Consider the following 18,183-nt stretch of genomic DNA (forward strand, 5'->3'; position numbering starts at 1 on the left):
TAACAGTCCCAACCATCAAGACTGAAACTATTGGGATATAAAATGTGTAATAAATTAACATTTATTTAATAAATATATTAAATAAATAAAACTAAAAATTATAAAATTATTATCGTATTATAAAGTTATACTGATATAACTATTTTGTTTATATTTTTCATCAGGAGATATAGATAGTGACGAATTTTAATTAGTTAATTTATGTACGTAACCTTTGACATTTTGGTGAAATTGACCAATCACATCCCGACATCCTGGCAATTTCTTTTCCCTTGCGGATTCGCAGGACACGGTAAATGTGGTCCCCTCTCTGTAACGTAAAATGCTCGAAATTACCTGTAATGAGCCCATTGAATCGCCCCAAATCCTAAGGATGCATTATTCATACGTTGCAGAATTACCTTATGTAGACCTCAACCGAAATCCTCGTCGGAAATTTGTATTTTGTAGGCAAAACGATGATTGAAATTCCCTGCTTTATATTCCCGGCCCGTGTAAGATCAAGATAGCCTGGTGTCAAAACGTGTAGGACTTGAGGCCAACCCCTTACTGTGGGGTCCGACGTCTGCTCTTCTCCCAACTCGCGGGAGCGGAGCAGACGTCGTACCCGACAGTTCTGGGGGTAATTGAGGCCTAGGCCTACAACAAGTAGCAATATTCAGCGCAGTCTTTGAAGGTGCGCAAATTTTAGATTTGCTCGACTTGCGCAATTTTCCTTGTGTAATTTTTATTTGGTCGCGCATATTTCAAATCTGTACAGAACAGTAAATGCAGTCTTTGAACGTGGGCAATTTTTGTGCCTTGAACTGTGCAATTTTTTAAAGGGAGTCGTGACGGTTAGCGTTCAACCGGGCCTGGTTATTGGCTTGGGGATTCCCATTCCCTTCGAAGTCTCCTCCAGCTGTCTGGCACCAGTCATGCCAGTCAAGCAGGGAAACTGTTGCCTTAAGTAAAGGCCAGGATTCCTGTATAAACCAGTATTTTTAGGCCGTTTCAAAACACTTATTTTCTCAGATTGTTATCTATTTTGTCTGAGATCCTACTTTTATTGCAGATATGTTTCTAATTACTATGGCTCTAAGAATTTTCCAAATTAAATGTCAACAGGGGAATTTAATTGCTCTTTTCAGGCAACAGGCCTATTCATCAAGATGCTGGAATGGCAAAATTTCATCTGACATATCGCAGCTGGCCAGCGTCATATTAACGTATCATATCCCAGCCCCAGTGTGCCACTCTTTACATGCAGTACACATCACACGCGAAACGGACTCTACAAAGTCATGTGAAACATCTAAATAATGCCAGTCTCTAACTTACGACTCTTGCTTGTGGTTCATGTATCCACGCAATTTTTATCGCTGCGTGCAATTTTTATGGCAATATCTGTAGTCGTGCAAATTTTAAAATTTGTGCAATTTCAAAGATTGTGCTCAACAGCAACATTGTTCATGGTTTATGGACAATTGTATTTTAATTAAATAGGCTGAGACATGCACACATTGACTTTTTCTTGAGATGAGCCCATTTGGTAACTCATCTGTGTTTTATTTCTTAATTAAAAAAAGGCGATCATTGTTGCAAGACCAATTTAATATTAATAACCACAAGGCTTAGTCTGAGTAACTTGGACTCTACGAATCTCCTTTTAAAAAATTAGACAAGGTCGGCAAAGTAAATACCAGTACTTTTTGGAAGATGAGGCCAATTTCATGTATCCTGCAGGAATAAATTTGTAAAATCTGTTTGACCTCTGTAGTTTTGCCTTAGCCATAGTGTTCTGGAAATTTTCTCATTGAAAATGCCATTTCTTGGTAAAAGTGTCAGGATTTAAAAAAAAAATGGACTTTTCCTCGAATGACACTCTTGTCCTATGACACCATAAATTGTTATTTGTTTTTCTGCAGATGAGGTTGCTTTTTGTGGTTGGTTTGTTGTGCCTTGTGGGTCTTGGGTACTCCCAAGATTCAGGAGCTAAACTCCTAGCATCAAAGAACATCTTGAATGAGTGGTTAGTGGAAGGACGTGACCTGACCATTCGCTACAGCATCTACAATGTTGGCAGCAGGTACCCTAACTAATCAATCAATTAAACATAACCCTTCCAGATCTTGAAGAATCCATCTGAAGAAGGTACATATACAGTTTGGTGTCGCTTACTTAACATGGAACATGATAATCATTGAAATGTTTAAGCATCAGATGAGCCATAGGCTCTTCCATATGGTGGATTGTGATGGATTCAGGAAGGTTTCCTGCAAGAACACCTGGGGAGTTGGGTTTTGGAAGTCCAAGTGAAATCTTTATGGAGTAGCTTATGAGATATGGATTGCCTCAGTCTAATTTTATCGTGAAAAAAATTATTCTGATGATCATTATATAGCCTAGTGATTGACTAATTTTCAATATGATAGTAGGAGTCTACTTCAGCTTCATTAGAAAAGCAATACTTAATGCATGTAATGCTAGTGTGTGATGTAATTTGGGTTGACAGTGCTGCCATCAATGTGGCCCTCGCTGACGAAACTTTCCACGATTCAGACTTCCGTGTCGTGAGTGGCCAGACCCGTGTTCAGTGGGACCGAATTGCTCCAGCCAGTAATGTCACCCACACTATCATCCTACAACCAATGAAACCTGGGTATTTCAACTTCTCATCAGCAACAGTAGCCTATCAACCATCGGAAGATGCTGAAGTAGTGGTGAGGAAAAGTTTTGATTCATGTTTCATCCAAACTGAAAATTATGAATTAAGTGACATGCCACACTCAATGCAGTTTAACACCGTCCAACTCAGAAAGGATTCACAAAGCTTAAAGCCCACTTTATGGAGTATTAGGGCATGAATCTTCTTCTAATCAACATATTTTCTCTCTTGTTTATCGACCTTGTTGCCTCTGAAATTAAACATACTTAGTCGAGAGTCCAACGTTTCTTTTTGATTAGGAACACTTGCAGCTGATTTTAGATGCCATACGTGTAAATGGTTTCAAGTGCTCTTGTATGGCTATTTTGTACGGAAATATTCCTTTTTAAAATGTTATGTTGGATTTGTTTGTGCAGATCGGTTATACCAGTTTCCCAGGAGAGGAGGGCATTGTGCCATTCAAGGATTTTGACAGAAAATTTTCACCTCACTATGTAAGTGAAATATTGACCTTGTAGTCTGTCTTTCATCCCGGCTCAATGAGGTAAAGAGATTTAATCTAGAGATGCTCCTCTGTGTCTACATATACATGTAGATGAATCCACTGACCATGGTGATGCTGTCATTGACCATTTACAGTGGCCCTCACCAATGGTGGTAAGCACTGTGATAACTGTTGTACAGAGCCATTGTTCCCTAACAGTAGCTCCGCATGAAACACAATGCTTTCAGCCATCAGAGGGGGCCATCAGAAACATCACCAAATTCATCTCTACCTGCAACTACCAAGTCAGAACTGTTGAGAGTCTTTTTTTTTCAGAATGTACAAGTATCTCAACTTAACACAAATGACATAGTACAAGTCACTGCAAGAAGATCGAGGGGTACAAACAGGAGTTGATGAATTGCCTGTGTCAAAAAAAAAAGAGAAAAGGAAAAACAGTAGGACAAAAAAAATGATGCGGGCAAGCGTCTGAAGTCAGTCGTGAACATGTGATGTGATATCCTCAAATCTTTCTTTGAAACATTTCAGTAGTGAATTTTTTGGAAGATACTAATTCACTTTCTAAATTTTCTGTGTCTTGTCTCTTGCAATTTGCTTTTCCAGGTTGACTGGGGGGCTTTTGCTGTCATGATTCTGCCCTCTATTGGTATCCCGTTTCTTTTGTGGTATCGCAGCAAATCAAAGTACGAGAATGCAGTACTCGCAGCCAAGAACAAGAAACATTAGCATCTTATGCAACTCCATAAAGGAATACCCCCCTTCCTGTAAACCTGGATCACCAAGAGGAATAGCAGATACAAAGGCATTGGGTCAATGATTGAAGAAGAAACTTCACATTAAAGTGTTTGACTTGGGCCAGATCTTAAAGTTGTGGCTATGACTTGTCTTAACATTGGCGCTTACGGTAGCCAGTGGTAACATCTGTTGCTACTTTCCTTAGATGTGTTCATTACTGTTAGCCACAAGCTAGCCTTTGTGCTCAACCTTCAAGATGGTATCCACATTCAAGAGGTAGTCTCAATCCAATGCAGCCTTCTCAGACAATTCAGGATTTGTTTTAATAGTCTGGCCAGTGACTATTATGTAGGCAGGTTGAGCTTTTGTTAGATTAGTACTTTTTGATGAATAAGAGTTTCATTTTGGAGAAAATTAGATAACTTAGACTTGTTAGCTATGAGGCAGTAGCTATTTAAATTAACCAACCATTGTTTTATGGTCTCTTATTGTCCTTGTTAATATTTTACCAAGTTGTGTTTATGATTAATCCCCAGAATGCCAAAATTTCTGTTGGTGACCCAGAATGAATTATTTGCCCTGGTTTTCCTGAGAGCATGGATCATGTGCAGGGATATAATTTAAAAAACTGTTTTAATAAAATATTTCTTTGTTCACTTGGAAAGCATTGCACATATATGCTGTATTATTTCGATCTTTCGTGAGGGATATGCCATGGTCTATCTCCGTATTTATAACTTAATTTTTCCCTGCATTTTCAGTGAGTGTGTGGGGATTTACACAATTCAATAGAGGGCGCTTTACAGACACCAAATTTTGCCACGGATTCCCCAGACTTCTCTTCATTTGCTTGGTTCCTTTTCAAATTATATTGGCTCAAAGAACCTGATTTTCGAGTAATTTTTCAAACAAGTTCCGAAGTAAAACTTTATTTTTGTAAACATTAAAGAGCTGGAATGTATATGTTGCCATTTTTAAAAAACGAAATGACCAGGCAGTTTCTTTTTTCATGGGCAGTTGTAGTACCTCCATGGTTGTAGTGACCTAGAAAAAGATAAAGGTCAACTTGGTTTTGAGTTCCCAGTGTCGGTTGTGGAGCTGCTTGGTCTTTCTTCGCCGAAATTTTGCACTCAGCTGTGAGCTTGAAATTTGGAATTTTCTTCAGTCTTGCCTACTTTTTCGCCTTTCCGTTTTGAGGGTCGATGGGTACACCCATACAGATAATAGAATAACCTTCATTTACGCCCACCTTTGACTTGACTCATACCATTTCTTTTGTAATCGTTCAAAGTTTTTCAACACCATTTAGAAAGTCTGCATCTGTTAGGTATCGTCGCAAGGGAAAAAATCCAACGATTGAAACAAGTCTAATGAAATCTGACATTGTCTGACAACCGACCCAACTGGCCTGGCATCGATTCGCATTGCAGGACTGGTGAAAATGGAAATTATGAATGGTCTGGTTCCTGATGTATGTCAGAAAACATGGCGGAGCGTAGTAAAGTTTCTTGATTCTGATACCGCGAAGGCTGTGTTCTGATAAGGTTTTCCGCTGTAAATTGGGAAACTTCCTGGAAACCGTCATGAGCAAAAATGACAAGCCCACTTTTAAGTCCTACTTAAATAGTAGCCTCTTTGTTGAATCCAAAAAGGTAAGTTCACAAGGGAGAAACACACATTGGGTGCGGCTGTTGACATCGTCGATGTCAAATGTTGACGATGATCTGACATCTAATTCTGATTGTGGTCATGATTTTTTAATGTTAGGGTCGAATTTTGTAAAACAAACTCGGTGTTTGCAGCAGTAACCTTTATACCTGCTGGATAGAATTTTGCCATTACCACAGTGCCACTACCACCATGACCACCACTTACTGAAAAACATAAACCCATGCATGGGCAATGCAATGGGAGGGAAGCGTGATACCATGATTGACATGATTGAGGCCCGGGTTACTACTTTGTCCACTGTGCGGATGTTGCCGGCTTTTTGTTTTTTGTTATGTTTGTAGATCCTGATCTGCTGAACCAGTCCCGCAGTTAACCATGTTAACACTGAAGGCTGATAACTGCCTTAAGTTGTGAACTTGAATTGTTGTGAATTCATGTTCATGAAATACAATTCACACCTAGACCTTGCCTAAATGTCCGTGACCATCATGACTGTATAGTCACCAGGTCCCTAACTTATTACATCAAGTCTGATAGTTTGCACAGTAACTGATGAAATAAGGGACCTGGTGACTATACGGTCATGGACGGTTGGCCCAATACAAAGTTGAATTTCAGACTCTGTTCCCTGAGAGACTGCTCCATAGCCACACATCACAAAAAGGTGATAAATGTTTATCTTGAAATTTTGTAGGTAGGATCCAATTTTAAACAATAAAAGGATAATTCCACTTTTTTGAAATGATAATGGACTGTGTATTTGAAGCTGCACCCTTGGTGCTGGTAGCTACACGCCTACCCTTAGAACTGTTGGTTCCTTTGTTCACCTCTTCGACTGAGGAGCCCCATAGCCTGAGCAAGTTACAGTTTTACAATATTAAATTCTTCTTTTAAAAACATATGATTTGCAGTTTGTCAAGCATATCAGGGATTTGTGCCTTCACCATGTCTTTTTTGTTTCCTTAATTTTTTTTTGCTGTTTGTTTGACAAGTTTTGTTTACATGTTTGTTAATTGTGACCTTCCAATATTTTGGTGATTTACAGTTGTACATTGGTTTGGAGATGGATAGGTAGTTGACCTGTTTTATTACTTAATCCTGCTCATTAGCTTGTTACTTTCTTCAAATTTGTTCATAGGTTAATCAGTGCATTATTTGAAAACTGCTAGAAATCTAAATTTGCGTTCCTACGTGGTCAAGCTTTTTGGATGCGATAGGCCCACGTGTATAAATTATTTTTGATGCCTTGGAATACTTTTTATGCATGTTTGGCTTGTTAGCTCATTCTTATAGCAGATGTGTATTGTTCTTTGTTGTTGGTGTTTGCTTGGGCATATTGTTCACCCTTTCTCCCCAAAATGAAAAATTGGAACTTACTGGTAGTGACCACTTCGAAAGTGGAGCGGAAAACACCTTTCCAATTAAAATTATTTTCCAAGTGATTGGATGCCAACAAGTGCCCTAGGTAAGAATTCCACATTGGACCATCATAATTTTTGAGTGTCACAAACCCCAAGTTTTTGAATAGGTTAATTTAGGGGTCCATTACCTGCATAAAGGGTACAAGTTTGATAAGTGTGTAGTTTGTTCTTATTTATGGCCCCAGAAAATTGTGATAGTCCGTCACAAGCTTATTTCTGTACCCTTTTTTCAAAACTTTTGACATTCAACAGTAGAAACTCAACTGTCAGTGCAAGCTTGAATTTCTACTTTGTTGCAGGAAAAAACTTCTAAGAGTAAGAAGGGACCAACATTTCAGCTACATATTCCACCAGTCGACGACAGTCACGACGAAATCCCAGAACCAGAGGCATTTGTACACGGAGGTAAGGTTTCAGTCAGTTGCCATTTCATCTCTGAGCCAGACAAATAAAAACTAGATTCATTTACTATTTAATTGTGTTGCACTGTGGGATCAAAGGATTTGATAAAGTCAGTGTTAAAATACATGTAGAATAAAACACCAAATTATACAGTTACTCATGAATAATTCATATGATTGCACATCATGTATTATATTGTGCTGTCATTGTCATGCGGTCAGTGTTGCCATTGCCATTGTCATTGTCATATTGCATACAATTTACATGTACATGTACAGGTAGGTCATGAGTTAAAACCAATGTAATTAGTTTCTTCCTCTGTATAGTACATACTTGTACATGTACTGGGTTGTCATTGCTTGTTCTGAAGTTATGATATCACTTGGGATCTCCATTTGTTTTACTTGGTAGCCCTTTTAAGTCTTTTCAGTTTTGTTCCTCGTTGTGGGAAATATGTATTTATATTACAGCCAATTTAAATTTACATTGACAGTCATGACGCACTTAGGAAATAAAAATGTACTTATTACATGTACTTGAATCTTGCTTTGCTGTTGTGCACTTTAATTTCCGGAAAACTGTACCCTTTTCTTCAAGCAGCTTAAACCTTGATAAACTCCATACATGATGTACCCTTTCTAATAATAACTACCACAGAAGGACCATATGTACATAACGTTCATCTGTTCCGGAAATGTGCACAGGAAGTAATATGGAGCTGTCGGTGGGTGTCTGATGCTGGCCTCAACTCGACCAAAAGGAAGTCCCACTTATGAGGGTAAATGCCAGACTGACCGAGTCTATTACCGAGTTTAGGCATAGGTTCTTGTCCCATGAGAACTTTCACATTGGCTGACTGTATCTTATCCCAGGACGTTCCTAATATGGTTTTCCCCACTCTAGGCCAGGCAGACGGTTTGGGATCTGCCCTCTGTGAGCAGCATGTACAGTATATGAGTGAATGGTTTGTGTGGTGTAGTGCCACTCAGATTTGGACTGTTGGTGAAGGCTGGTGTAGACGTGGGAGTTGTCAGGAGTCTTATTCTTGGAATTTTTGGATTTGATGCCTGTGGAGGTTTTCAGTTTATCAACCCAACTTTATACATGCAACACCTATGCTACTCTTCAAGTCGAAATAGTTAATTCTTCAATTTGGAGTTATCATTTGTCTTGTTCGAAAGCCTCTACTCAGTGAGGAAGTCTGTTTCAAAAGCCAAAATCCTCCTTACTTTTCAACTCTGTAGAGAGATGTAACCGCGTCATCATAGTCATACAACAACTATTTCTGTCACATGAGAGACGGGAACTCAAGACTCTTATTGAGCCTGTATTGTCCACACCCATGAAGCGTCATAGCTGCAATGATGTCATCATAGTCAAGAATCTAAACCAGGAAGAGAAATAGTCCATCTAGTGTCTCATCATGTGGTTACCAAAGGTCACTACTTCTTTTGTGCTAGGCTTGGAAATGGATTGATTACGTCTTTCTTTCCCAGAAGGCCATGTCATCTTAGTTGATCGTGAATTGTGTGGAAATCTAACTCACTGGAGCAAATCCAACATTTTTGAGTGGACACATTACTACATACTGACATCATCATGTGGTCACTTATCAGAGATCCTGTTTTTCGAAATAAATCAGACATCAATTTACTTGGCTTACCAGGCCTGGATAAATTGAATAACAATGAATATAATAAGACGAATATATCCCTGAATGAACTCACCACATACCCAGGTAAGTTACCTGAATTAATGTTAAAAAGCACAGTATCTACTGCTCTGATTATGTAGTTGTACCAAAATTCAAGCCGTAAATTTGATTGTAGGTCAACTCGCCCCCTGGCCGACTCGCCCCCTAGCCGACTCGCCCCTTACCAACTTGCCCCCTAGCCAACTCGCCCCCTTACCGACTCGCCCCCTGACTGACTTGCCTCCTGACCGAGTCGCCCCCTAAGTTTGCCAAGCACGTATGGCCGGCCCATTCACCATTTAATAAAAAATACAATCAGTCAGAGATGGAATCGGCGATTGCTGCCCTTGAAAATAGGTTCTGGGGTTTGCAGCAGGCACTCAAAGTTGAGTTTGTTTAAAGCTTGGTGGATATTCCCTTTGTGTGGAATTTTGGGTAACAATACTTTTCTTTATATTGGTAAAACTAATTCAGTATTATCATGTGTATGGGCCATGGCGAAGCGTTTCCTGTGTATTGTCTATGGGATTTTGTGCACCACAACACCTACACTCTACCAAGTAATTAACTTTGCAGACTATTTCGGATTTAAAAAATGGTACATATTAGGCATAATGCCCGGCGACGCAAACCTACGGAAGTGTAAAGGAGACATGATTTATGACAAAGGGTGTAACGGTCGCTACACACTTTCAGGTTCCGATAACTTCACAGGATGCATTTATTAGTTCACAATTAACACTAAATACTGATTTATTCGGCGAGTACAGTCATCAAGGATCACATTGTTGATCGGCAATATTGAATTATATCCCAGCATGCACTGTCGGTGTCATGGCGTCATGGAAAAACAGTCATGTCATCTGGTGTCCAGTACTTGTAAACAAATTAAGAGCACTCTCAAAGATATTCAATTCCAAAAAAGGAATAAAAATTATGCGAATAAAATCACACAAAAAGCGTATATCCAAGAACCTAAATCAATTTTTGCAGTATACATGTATGTGAGGTCCCAGTCGAGTGAATGAGCAACAGAACACTATAACTAACTGGATATCGGGTCACTTCAAGAAGGTACAGTCACATACCCAAATATTAATGGGATGGAGGGTTCGAAGTTGTTGATCCTGAGGGTATGTTGGATGTACAAATAACCTAATCAGACAGTGGACGTAGGAAGCATTGGAATAAATAAGTGATTAGTGGTGATGTCCAAATATCCGTCCGTGAGTCGTTCGTGTCGTATCGTTGGTTAGAACCATTGTTTGTTTTTTTTAATGCATCGGGCCGGCCATATTTGCTTGATGTTCCGGGGGGGCGAGTCAGCCAGGGGGCGAGTTGGTCAGGGGCGAGTTGACCTGACATCGTAAATTTATAGGTGATAATTGGTAGATTCATACATGTACATGTATGTACATGTGTATACAACTTACTGAAAACAAAGACCACTAAAATACATGTTCATGCTGGGAAAATTTCTTGCTGATAGTTACTGGTACATGTACATGTTTAACAAGCTAGAATTTAGGCAACTGATCACCACCCAACATAAACATACCCATAGTAATTTCTAGAGATTGGGTTTAAAGCCATGACAACTTATCACTCAAATGGTAATTGAATTTGGGGGGGAAGGGGTCTTATACTTTTGCCAGATTTCTTAGCCAGGTGATTTCTGAGCGAGAGTAACGTGATTTTTTGTACTTGTGCTTGAAGTGTTATTCACGGTAGTTTACAGTTTTGAAAGCCAAGTTTCAGTTTTTGTTGAGTGGGAACTTGGAGATGTGGTAGGGCCATCATGTACATGTACATTTAGGATGGGGTAAGGGGATTAGTTAAATTTACTTTATTCTACTTCACTTTTATTCATTTCTGGTCATCCACCAGCACCAGGGAAACTCAGGGAATTAGGTAGGATTGAAAACTCAATCCACATACGGATAGTTACATGAAAACCTTGTTTGAAGCTTGGATTGTAGTACACCAACTTGACTCCTGTCATTTGAGCAGGGAAACCATGCAGTTTATGCATGGTTTGTGCATGTCACATGCCATTGTTAATTTCAGTTAACTAAGGGTGGGGCAGCAATATACGAATGTCACATCCTGCAATCCCAGAAAATTGAAATGTAGCCAAGGAAGAAAGGAGACAAACAAAGTAAAGTGACCAAGTTAAAGTATTCTGTTGTCAAGGAGATATTAAGTTGACTGGAAGTGAATAATGAAAACAAACTTATGTCTGGCTGTGTAGACTGTTTGGAATGTGATAAGTTATGAATTACACACAGTGCAAAGAACAATGCTGGCTTGTTTGGATTGAAAATAATTCTGATACATACATGTACTGTACATGTACATATTGTTATACATGTACATACATGTACATGTAACAAGTACCGTACATACACGTATAGTAGATGCCTTTTTGGCACTCAAACTCATTGTAAAGATGTATACGTGTGGCAAGTACATGTACATGTATTTGCCTTGTTATAAAAGTTCCCGTGATACTCAGCTTAGCAGACCTTTTGACCACAGTAATGATTAATACAGCATGGGGTGATCTCAGATCTGAGCCATCTGTTAACGGAATTCCGTTGGATTAATCAGCCCACAGTGACCATATTGTAGACCAGCACAGATGGGTTTATACTTGATACTGTGGCAGGTTAAACTTCATGTCAAAGGTCAATTTCAAGAGGGTGTGTTTGTGCACAGGATGGGAGAGCAAACATGCACTACATGTACCATGTACATTTGTACCGGGCTGTATTTGCTATCAAAGACTTGTACATGTAACACTAAACACTGTAAAATGATAAAAATACATGTACATGTACTATACATGAACACTGTATGTACATGCACAGTAAGTACATGTGTATGTACATGTACAGTTAGTACATGTGTATGTACATGCACAGTAAGTACATGTGTATGTACATGTACAGTAAGTACATGTGTATGTACATGCACAGTAAGTACATGTGTATGTACATGTACAAATGTACACTATGGTTTCATTCAAGGATGGATGGGGTAGTGGGAGCCATGCTCCCCCCAAAAATGAGCCTCTCAAAAATTCAGGGGGGAATGATGAGAAAAGGGTGAACTTTTTGGGTCTGTTTCTTTTCCCTTCCTTCCAAAGTGTGTGCAAAGCCCCAAAATGTTGCCTTACTCTCAGAAACAAGGTCCCCTTCCCACCCAGAAAAATGGAGTTCTTTATCTGTCCTCCTTTTCATCCTCCTCAATCACAAAACATGGCTTACATGTACTTTTGTTAAATGTGGTTTTCTTTAGTGAAATTGAAAATAACACAGTATTACTCCATACATGTGTGCTTATGATGTCAAATCACTACAATACATGTAAGAGTGTACATGTATGTGTCCATACTGGTACGTCCAAATGGTCAAGCCATCGACAGTTCATCGGTTCAACTATTTTACCGGTAATGACTGTTTGTAGATTCTCATATTTTGTGTGATTTTTGGCTTTTGTTGTTCCATCAGGCGAGCTGATCATTGGCCAAGCTCATAATGTTCTCAAGTTTGATGCCTTCAGCGGTCTCAACAGGGGTATCTCAGGATCCTTGTATTGCACCAACTTCAAGATCAGCTTTGTTAGTGCCAATAGACCCACCCATCACCTGGTGAGTAGCAAGGGGGGCAGAGTGGGGTTGAATCAGGGTGGGGTTGAAGTGGTGAGGAGATATGGTTGGGTTGGGGTCAAGATAGGGTTGGAGGAGAGATGGGGTGTGGTTGGGGTCAGGGTGGGGTCGGAGAAGTTATTGGCATGGCTAAGTTGGGAGATCGTGAGGGGGATTTGCGTCCATGGAGCTGGGTTGGAGTTGTAGTTGGTTGGGAATAATGAAGATGGTTTGGGGTTTAGATGTGTTTAGATGGGGTTAGACCTGCAGTTCAAGTGTGAATCCATTTGAATGATCTGAGATGATTGGCAAATGTGGGCTTTTCCATGTACAGGAAATGACATACTCTGTGCATCGGGCTTGTACATGTACATACCAGGGGTACATTACTCATCAATTTAGACATTGAATTAATAAGCAATTTCTGAACAATTTGGATACATGTACATGTACGGAGTTCTGCAGAAGTTGCTCATAAATGACCTTTTGTTGGATTCTGTAGATTTGACACTTCGTGGGTAATGCTGGATAGATTTGTGTTATTGGTGATGTACGTGTAAGATTTTGTTTGGTTCAGCTGCCTGGCATAGTGCATCATTTCTATGTGTACATTGGATTTTTTGGGATTCAGTGCATGCTTTATAAATGCCGGAATCACTTGAAGATTTCACTTGCTTTCTAACCTACTAGTACCAGGTATGAGCTTGATGGGTTTGCCAAGGTGCGCAGTGAAAATTAAGACGGTGTTTTCAGGTTTTACTCTTGTGCTTTAATAGACTTCTAAACTTACATGTACATGTACACAGGTATCAGGGTGAATCTTTAATGTGGGGCTAGATTTTTTGTCTCAGAAAACTTGTTTTCTATTAAAAATTAATTGATGAAATTAGTGCAAACTTTTGCAATGTGGATTTTTGTTCATATCTGAAGATCAAAATGATTGGAAAGTAAAGGAATACAAGTGTTGTATAGTTGTGTTTTAATGTCATGGTTATAGTTATTATTTCCATCAAACATTTGAGTATGCGTTGATTCATCAGTATACTGTACATGCACAGTTGGGACAATTGATCTTGCTGACTGTCATGCAAACATTAACAAACAATTGATTTTTCAAGTCTGTCAAAACTGAAACTGGGTTTAGTTTTCAATATGGTTTCAATATTGAGCAAGTTGAGTATTCAGATGGTCATGATGGTGTAAACAAAACTCTTGTTTAGAATGTCAAACAATGGAATGAAGTTTAGATTGGATGGATATTAGATTGATAGTCTTCATGACACCATCAGTTTCTAGAACCGTCAGCTAAGATGATCTGTTGTGTGTGTACAGGAAATACTGGGGTATTATGGTCAATAAGTGGAAGCTAAAGATTGGCAAGAGTGAAAGATTGATACATGTTCAGGAACCATACAGGTTTGTACCAAGTTTGAAAACCTGCCGACTTTAACACTTTTAAAATCTTCCAAATTTTCCTGAACACTTTTGCCCACAGACCTACTGTACATGTAGCTTACATACTTCTGAATCCTGTGAAGAAATCCCGCGTGGAGAATGCTTTGCCTTTCAAAAGCCTTCATGGTCTGTTTGGAAATGCAGACCTGTCAAGTAACCAGACTACTTGTATGCTACCCACAATGCACTGCAGTCAAGATACATGTATTCTCTCTGTTTGATGCTTCACAAGAAAATCATGAGGAAACCGTTTTTTCATTTCTCTATTAAAACTACAAACTTTGATTTCAAATTTTGAGGGGCGAATGTTGAAAGTTGATCATGGAATGCTATAAAATGTTGGAATGAAGAATGTTGAATACCGGCACATTTGGCTGTGGTGAAATCTTCATCAACTTGCATTTGCCATCTTATAAGAAAAATACTCCAAACTTTGTGGATCTCAAAATGTTTGCTTGCTTTACTGTACATGTACGTAATTTACATTTGCTGATGACAAGGTTTTAAAACCAGTTTCGAACTGAGCAATTCCCTTTCATAAAAACCTCACACGTTCAGATGTGGAACCAAATCAGACATCATAAAACTTGATAGGAACCACCTTCTTAGTTCAGCCACTAGACCGAAGGAAAAGTAAAACAAGCTCCATGGACACCGACTGGCAACAGGAAACATCTGATTGGACGCTGATTGCTGCTTGATTATTGCCATCCCTACCCAAACTTCCTGCGGGTTATGGGGGATGCATCATGACTAGGAGAGCTAGATAGATTGCATTTACTGTACCCGCTTACCGTTAATCATTAAAGATAAATCCCCCCCACTCCCCACCCCCTCCCCGGAACTGCCAAATTTAATTATATTAGGTATCCATTGATTTGGCACCCTCAGAAGTCTACAGACAGTGTACCGATACAGTACCTATTCATGTCTGTGCTCATATGATTCCAGCATGGTGGTTTAACCCTAGCCCTCTCATCCTTCAAAATCCATTATGGCTTTTTGAGGATTTTTTGTGAGGAACTTGGAAAGATAGAACTCGGCAAACCATTGGGAACTACATTTATACCTTCTGATCAATGTGCCTTAGAAGAAGGAACAAAGAACATGTCACTAGTCTAGGTTTTGCACTTACTCCAATGTTTAGATTCATAAACACTGAACACTCAGTGCTTGTCCAAGAACTTATGAGAAATAAGTCACAAGCTTACTCGGGTGGGACTCAAACCCACAACTTCCTATGACTAGTGCAGACATCTTAACCACTTGACCATTGCGTTTGCCAGGGTTGGCTTGCCCTTCCGAGTCAGATATAGCAGTGGGTATCTCAAGATGTACTTTATGTATCTCAAGATGTACATGTACGTTTCTTATTCAGTCCTGCCGCACACTTTGGAGGCTTGCTCTCTCTTACATACATGGTATACATGTAATGCACTGTTACTCGTGGACTGTATGCAGTGTACAGCAGGATTGGGGAATGAGTCTGATGTAACATACGTGTACATACTTCTTGAAGTAACACATGTGTACATGTACAATAGCTGTTGGAATGGGAGTATGTACATGTACACTGGCAGTGTTGTGCAGGACATGGACATGCACTGTTCAGGGTGTACTGTTCATGTGATTCCATTTCAGGCAGGCCTGTAGGCTCTGAGGGGGTTTGGAGGATTTGAATGAAACACCCCCTCTGCCCTCTCCACCTCCCTCCACTCCCTTTTGAGTTCTGCTCATTGTTTGGCTTTTAAAATAACTTTTTCATGATATTGTTCATACCATTTGTTCATCACTCAGTGCCCGATTCAGGAAGTTGGGTGATGAGCAAATTTATTCCAGGCCAATTTACGACATGCCGTTGATATTTACACAAATGTCCTAACCTCCAGGGCCACCATGCCGTTGATATTTACACAAATGTCCTAACCTCCAGGACCACCATGTGAGCTTCACTCTGCCACAAGTTTCACTTTTGGGTTTGACAAACCCTCCTCTCTCTGGTCAGGCAATGGCCTGGCATGTACATGTACATGTGTGCATGTACATGTGTGCATGTACATGTGTGCATGTACATACATGTTAGTCATAGATGTATCATGGAGATAGCTGATACATACACGTACATATACTGTACATTTATGCACATGTACATTTATGTACACATTTTTTTTGGTGTCCATGTCACATCTGACATATACTTTTGTAACTTCAGAATACGTTCTCTAACTTCCGAGAGTGATGAATTAATGCAGATTACCTTCCAAACAAATAGAAAAAGTTTGAAATTAATTTCCTTGATATTTCCATTGAAATTACACAAGTCAGGTGTTACAAGGACACAAAAATGTCATGCCTGTGGACCCTGAATTTATAGAATGACCCATTATGTATGTATAATGTATGTGTATACAGGTATGATGTGCATACATGTATGTATTAAGTTCCTTTGATAAAAACCAACATCAGGGGAAACCAGTGGCGTATTCTAACAATAACTGTACACAAGAATATTTATACATTCAGTGATGGAGCCTCCCACACAATTTATTTTATTTATCATCCAACAGGTGCATTTAGTGCTAATTACAGGATAACGAGTGAAGAAGAAATGAAGGGGTGGTCAGTTTTAGAGGTCATATGATGCAAGATATGGGATGGAGAGAACCCCCCCCGCCTTTGTGTTGGTCATTGTTTGATCCGAGTCTCGGGAATTCTTTGTAGACTTCTAGGGGGATGTGTTAGGTAACAATAGTCTAGAGTGTGCATAGGGATTGGACAGGTAAGGGGGGGTACCCATCAGCCTTATATCGTGCTCGGTATCTTAGTGGAGGTGGGAGGAAAAACCCAGATAAATATTGGGGGGAAACTCACAAACTCAGGACTGAAAACCCAATCCACATATTGATGGAGCCAGATTTGAACCCACGCCCCCAGAGGTGGAAGGCGAGGAAAGAAACACTGCACCAACCTGACTCCCCAATGTACAGCTGTATACACCCATGTGATTCTTGATGCGCTAAGAATAATGCCGTTGTGTACAGACAGACACCACAATAATGTATAGGCCTGCGTATACACGCACATGTACTTGTACATGTAGCTAAATGTATGAAGTAATCATTACCATTTATCATGTTACTAGTCCCAGTGCAATCCTGTCCAGCTTTGTTGGTGATAATTATTTGTGTCTTGTACAAGTTTTTCTAAGAGGACAGGTAATGTGTTTTCCTTTGTTCCTGTTTACTTACACCTGCCCGTATGACCGTATTTGTTGACTGAACTCACACATGAACCTCAGAGATTCATGAACAAAGACAGACTGATGAGGATGGACGAAAGCCTTTGTTTTCTTTGTTTGTTTGTCGTTTGTGATCATACAGTGATGAGTGTGTACAATCCTTGCAATAAATAACTAGGACTGAAATCAACTTTTCAAATGTTACTTTTTAACACCCCCCCAAATTTACATGTTTTCTGCAAAGCAATTGACATTTCTAAATGGTATCAAAATAAATGTATGTTCATTTGACCTTTCCATTCCAGCAACCTTTGACTGACATTCAAATCACGGTGAGAGTTTTCCGTTGTAGGAATTGATTCTGCCTTGAACCCAAAGATACTGGGAAGTTACTAATTTGTATCAGTGAGAGGATTACACATGTACATGTATGTGTGTACTTGAATGCATTGAAGACTGCAGAGGAGAGTGCTGTGCATTGAGATCAGTTGAGGACATCTGATATACATGTACATTGTACTGTATGCACACGAATAATCTGGAGGTCAATATTGCATTGTCAATATTGCATGGTCAACATCATGCATGGTCAATATTGCATGGTCAACATCATGCTTGGTCAATATTGCAGTATTAACCCACTCATGCTACACACAAAGAAAATCAGGTTCATGCATTTATTTCTTGTTTTATATACACCTGTGTACAGTACTTTTAGTTTGATCTTTCATAGGAAAGACTTGTTGTCTGATCATTTCCCTTGATAT

The 18,183-nt window shown here is 39.5% G+C and overlaps 2 protein-coding genes across 9 annotated transcripts in view; both read left to right on the forward strand.

Annotated features, from left to right (window-relative positions):
* The first annotated feature begins 198 nt into the window (after positions 1-198).
* On the forward strand, positions 199-4,551 carry LOC110984717 (translocon-associated protein subunit beta-like). The gene is made up of 5 exons (XM_022245159.2): positions 199-292; positions 1,908-2,068; positions 2,495-2,702; positions 3,064-3,141; positions 3,756-4,551. Exons 2-5 carry the CDS (start codon positions 1,908-1,910, stop codon positions 3,876-3,878), a joined length of 570 nt encoding a protein of 189 aa, XP_022100851.1. The 5' UTR covers positions 199-292; the 3' UTR covers positions 3,879-4,551.
* A 143-nt stretch (positions 4,552-4,694) lies between these two features.
* The window catches only part of LOC110984716 (myotubularin-related protein 10-B-like), a 39,060-nt gene continuing 25,571 nt past the window's right edge, over positions 4,695-18,183 (forward strand). For 7 of the 8 annotated variants that reach the window (XM_087136455.1, XM_022245156.2, XM_087136456.1 and 4 more), the window contains exons 1-3: positions 4,695-5,539; positions 7,279-7,384; positions 12,587-12,726. In XM_087136455.1, coding sequence (XP_086992581.1) covers positions 5,471-5,539; positions 7,279-7,384; positions 12,587-12,726 — 315 coding nt within the window. In that variant the 5' untranslated portion in view covers positions 4,695-5,470. Of the gene's footprint in view, positions 5,540-7,278; positions 7,385-8,218; positions 9,120-12,586; positions 12,727-18,183 lie in introns of those variants that run through there. The other variant, XM_087136460.1, reaches the window with a different exon arrangement.

This window comes from Acanthaster planci, linkage group LG05 (genome assembly GCF_054643075.1).
Source record: "Acanthaster planci isolate LZ-2023a linkage group LG05, COTS_SCS, whole genome shotgun sequence".
Lineage (NCBI taxonomy): Eukaryota > Metazoa > Echinodermata > Asteroidea > Valvatida > Acanthasteridae > Acanthaster > Acanthaster planci.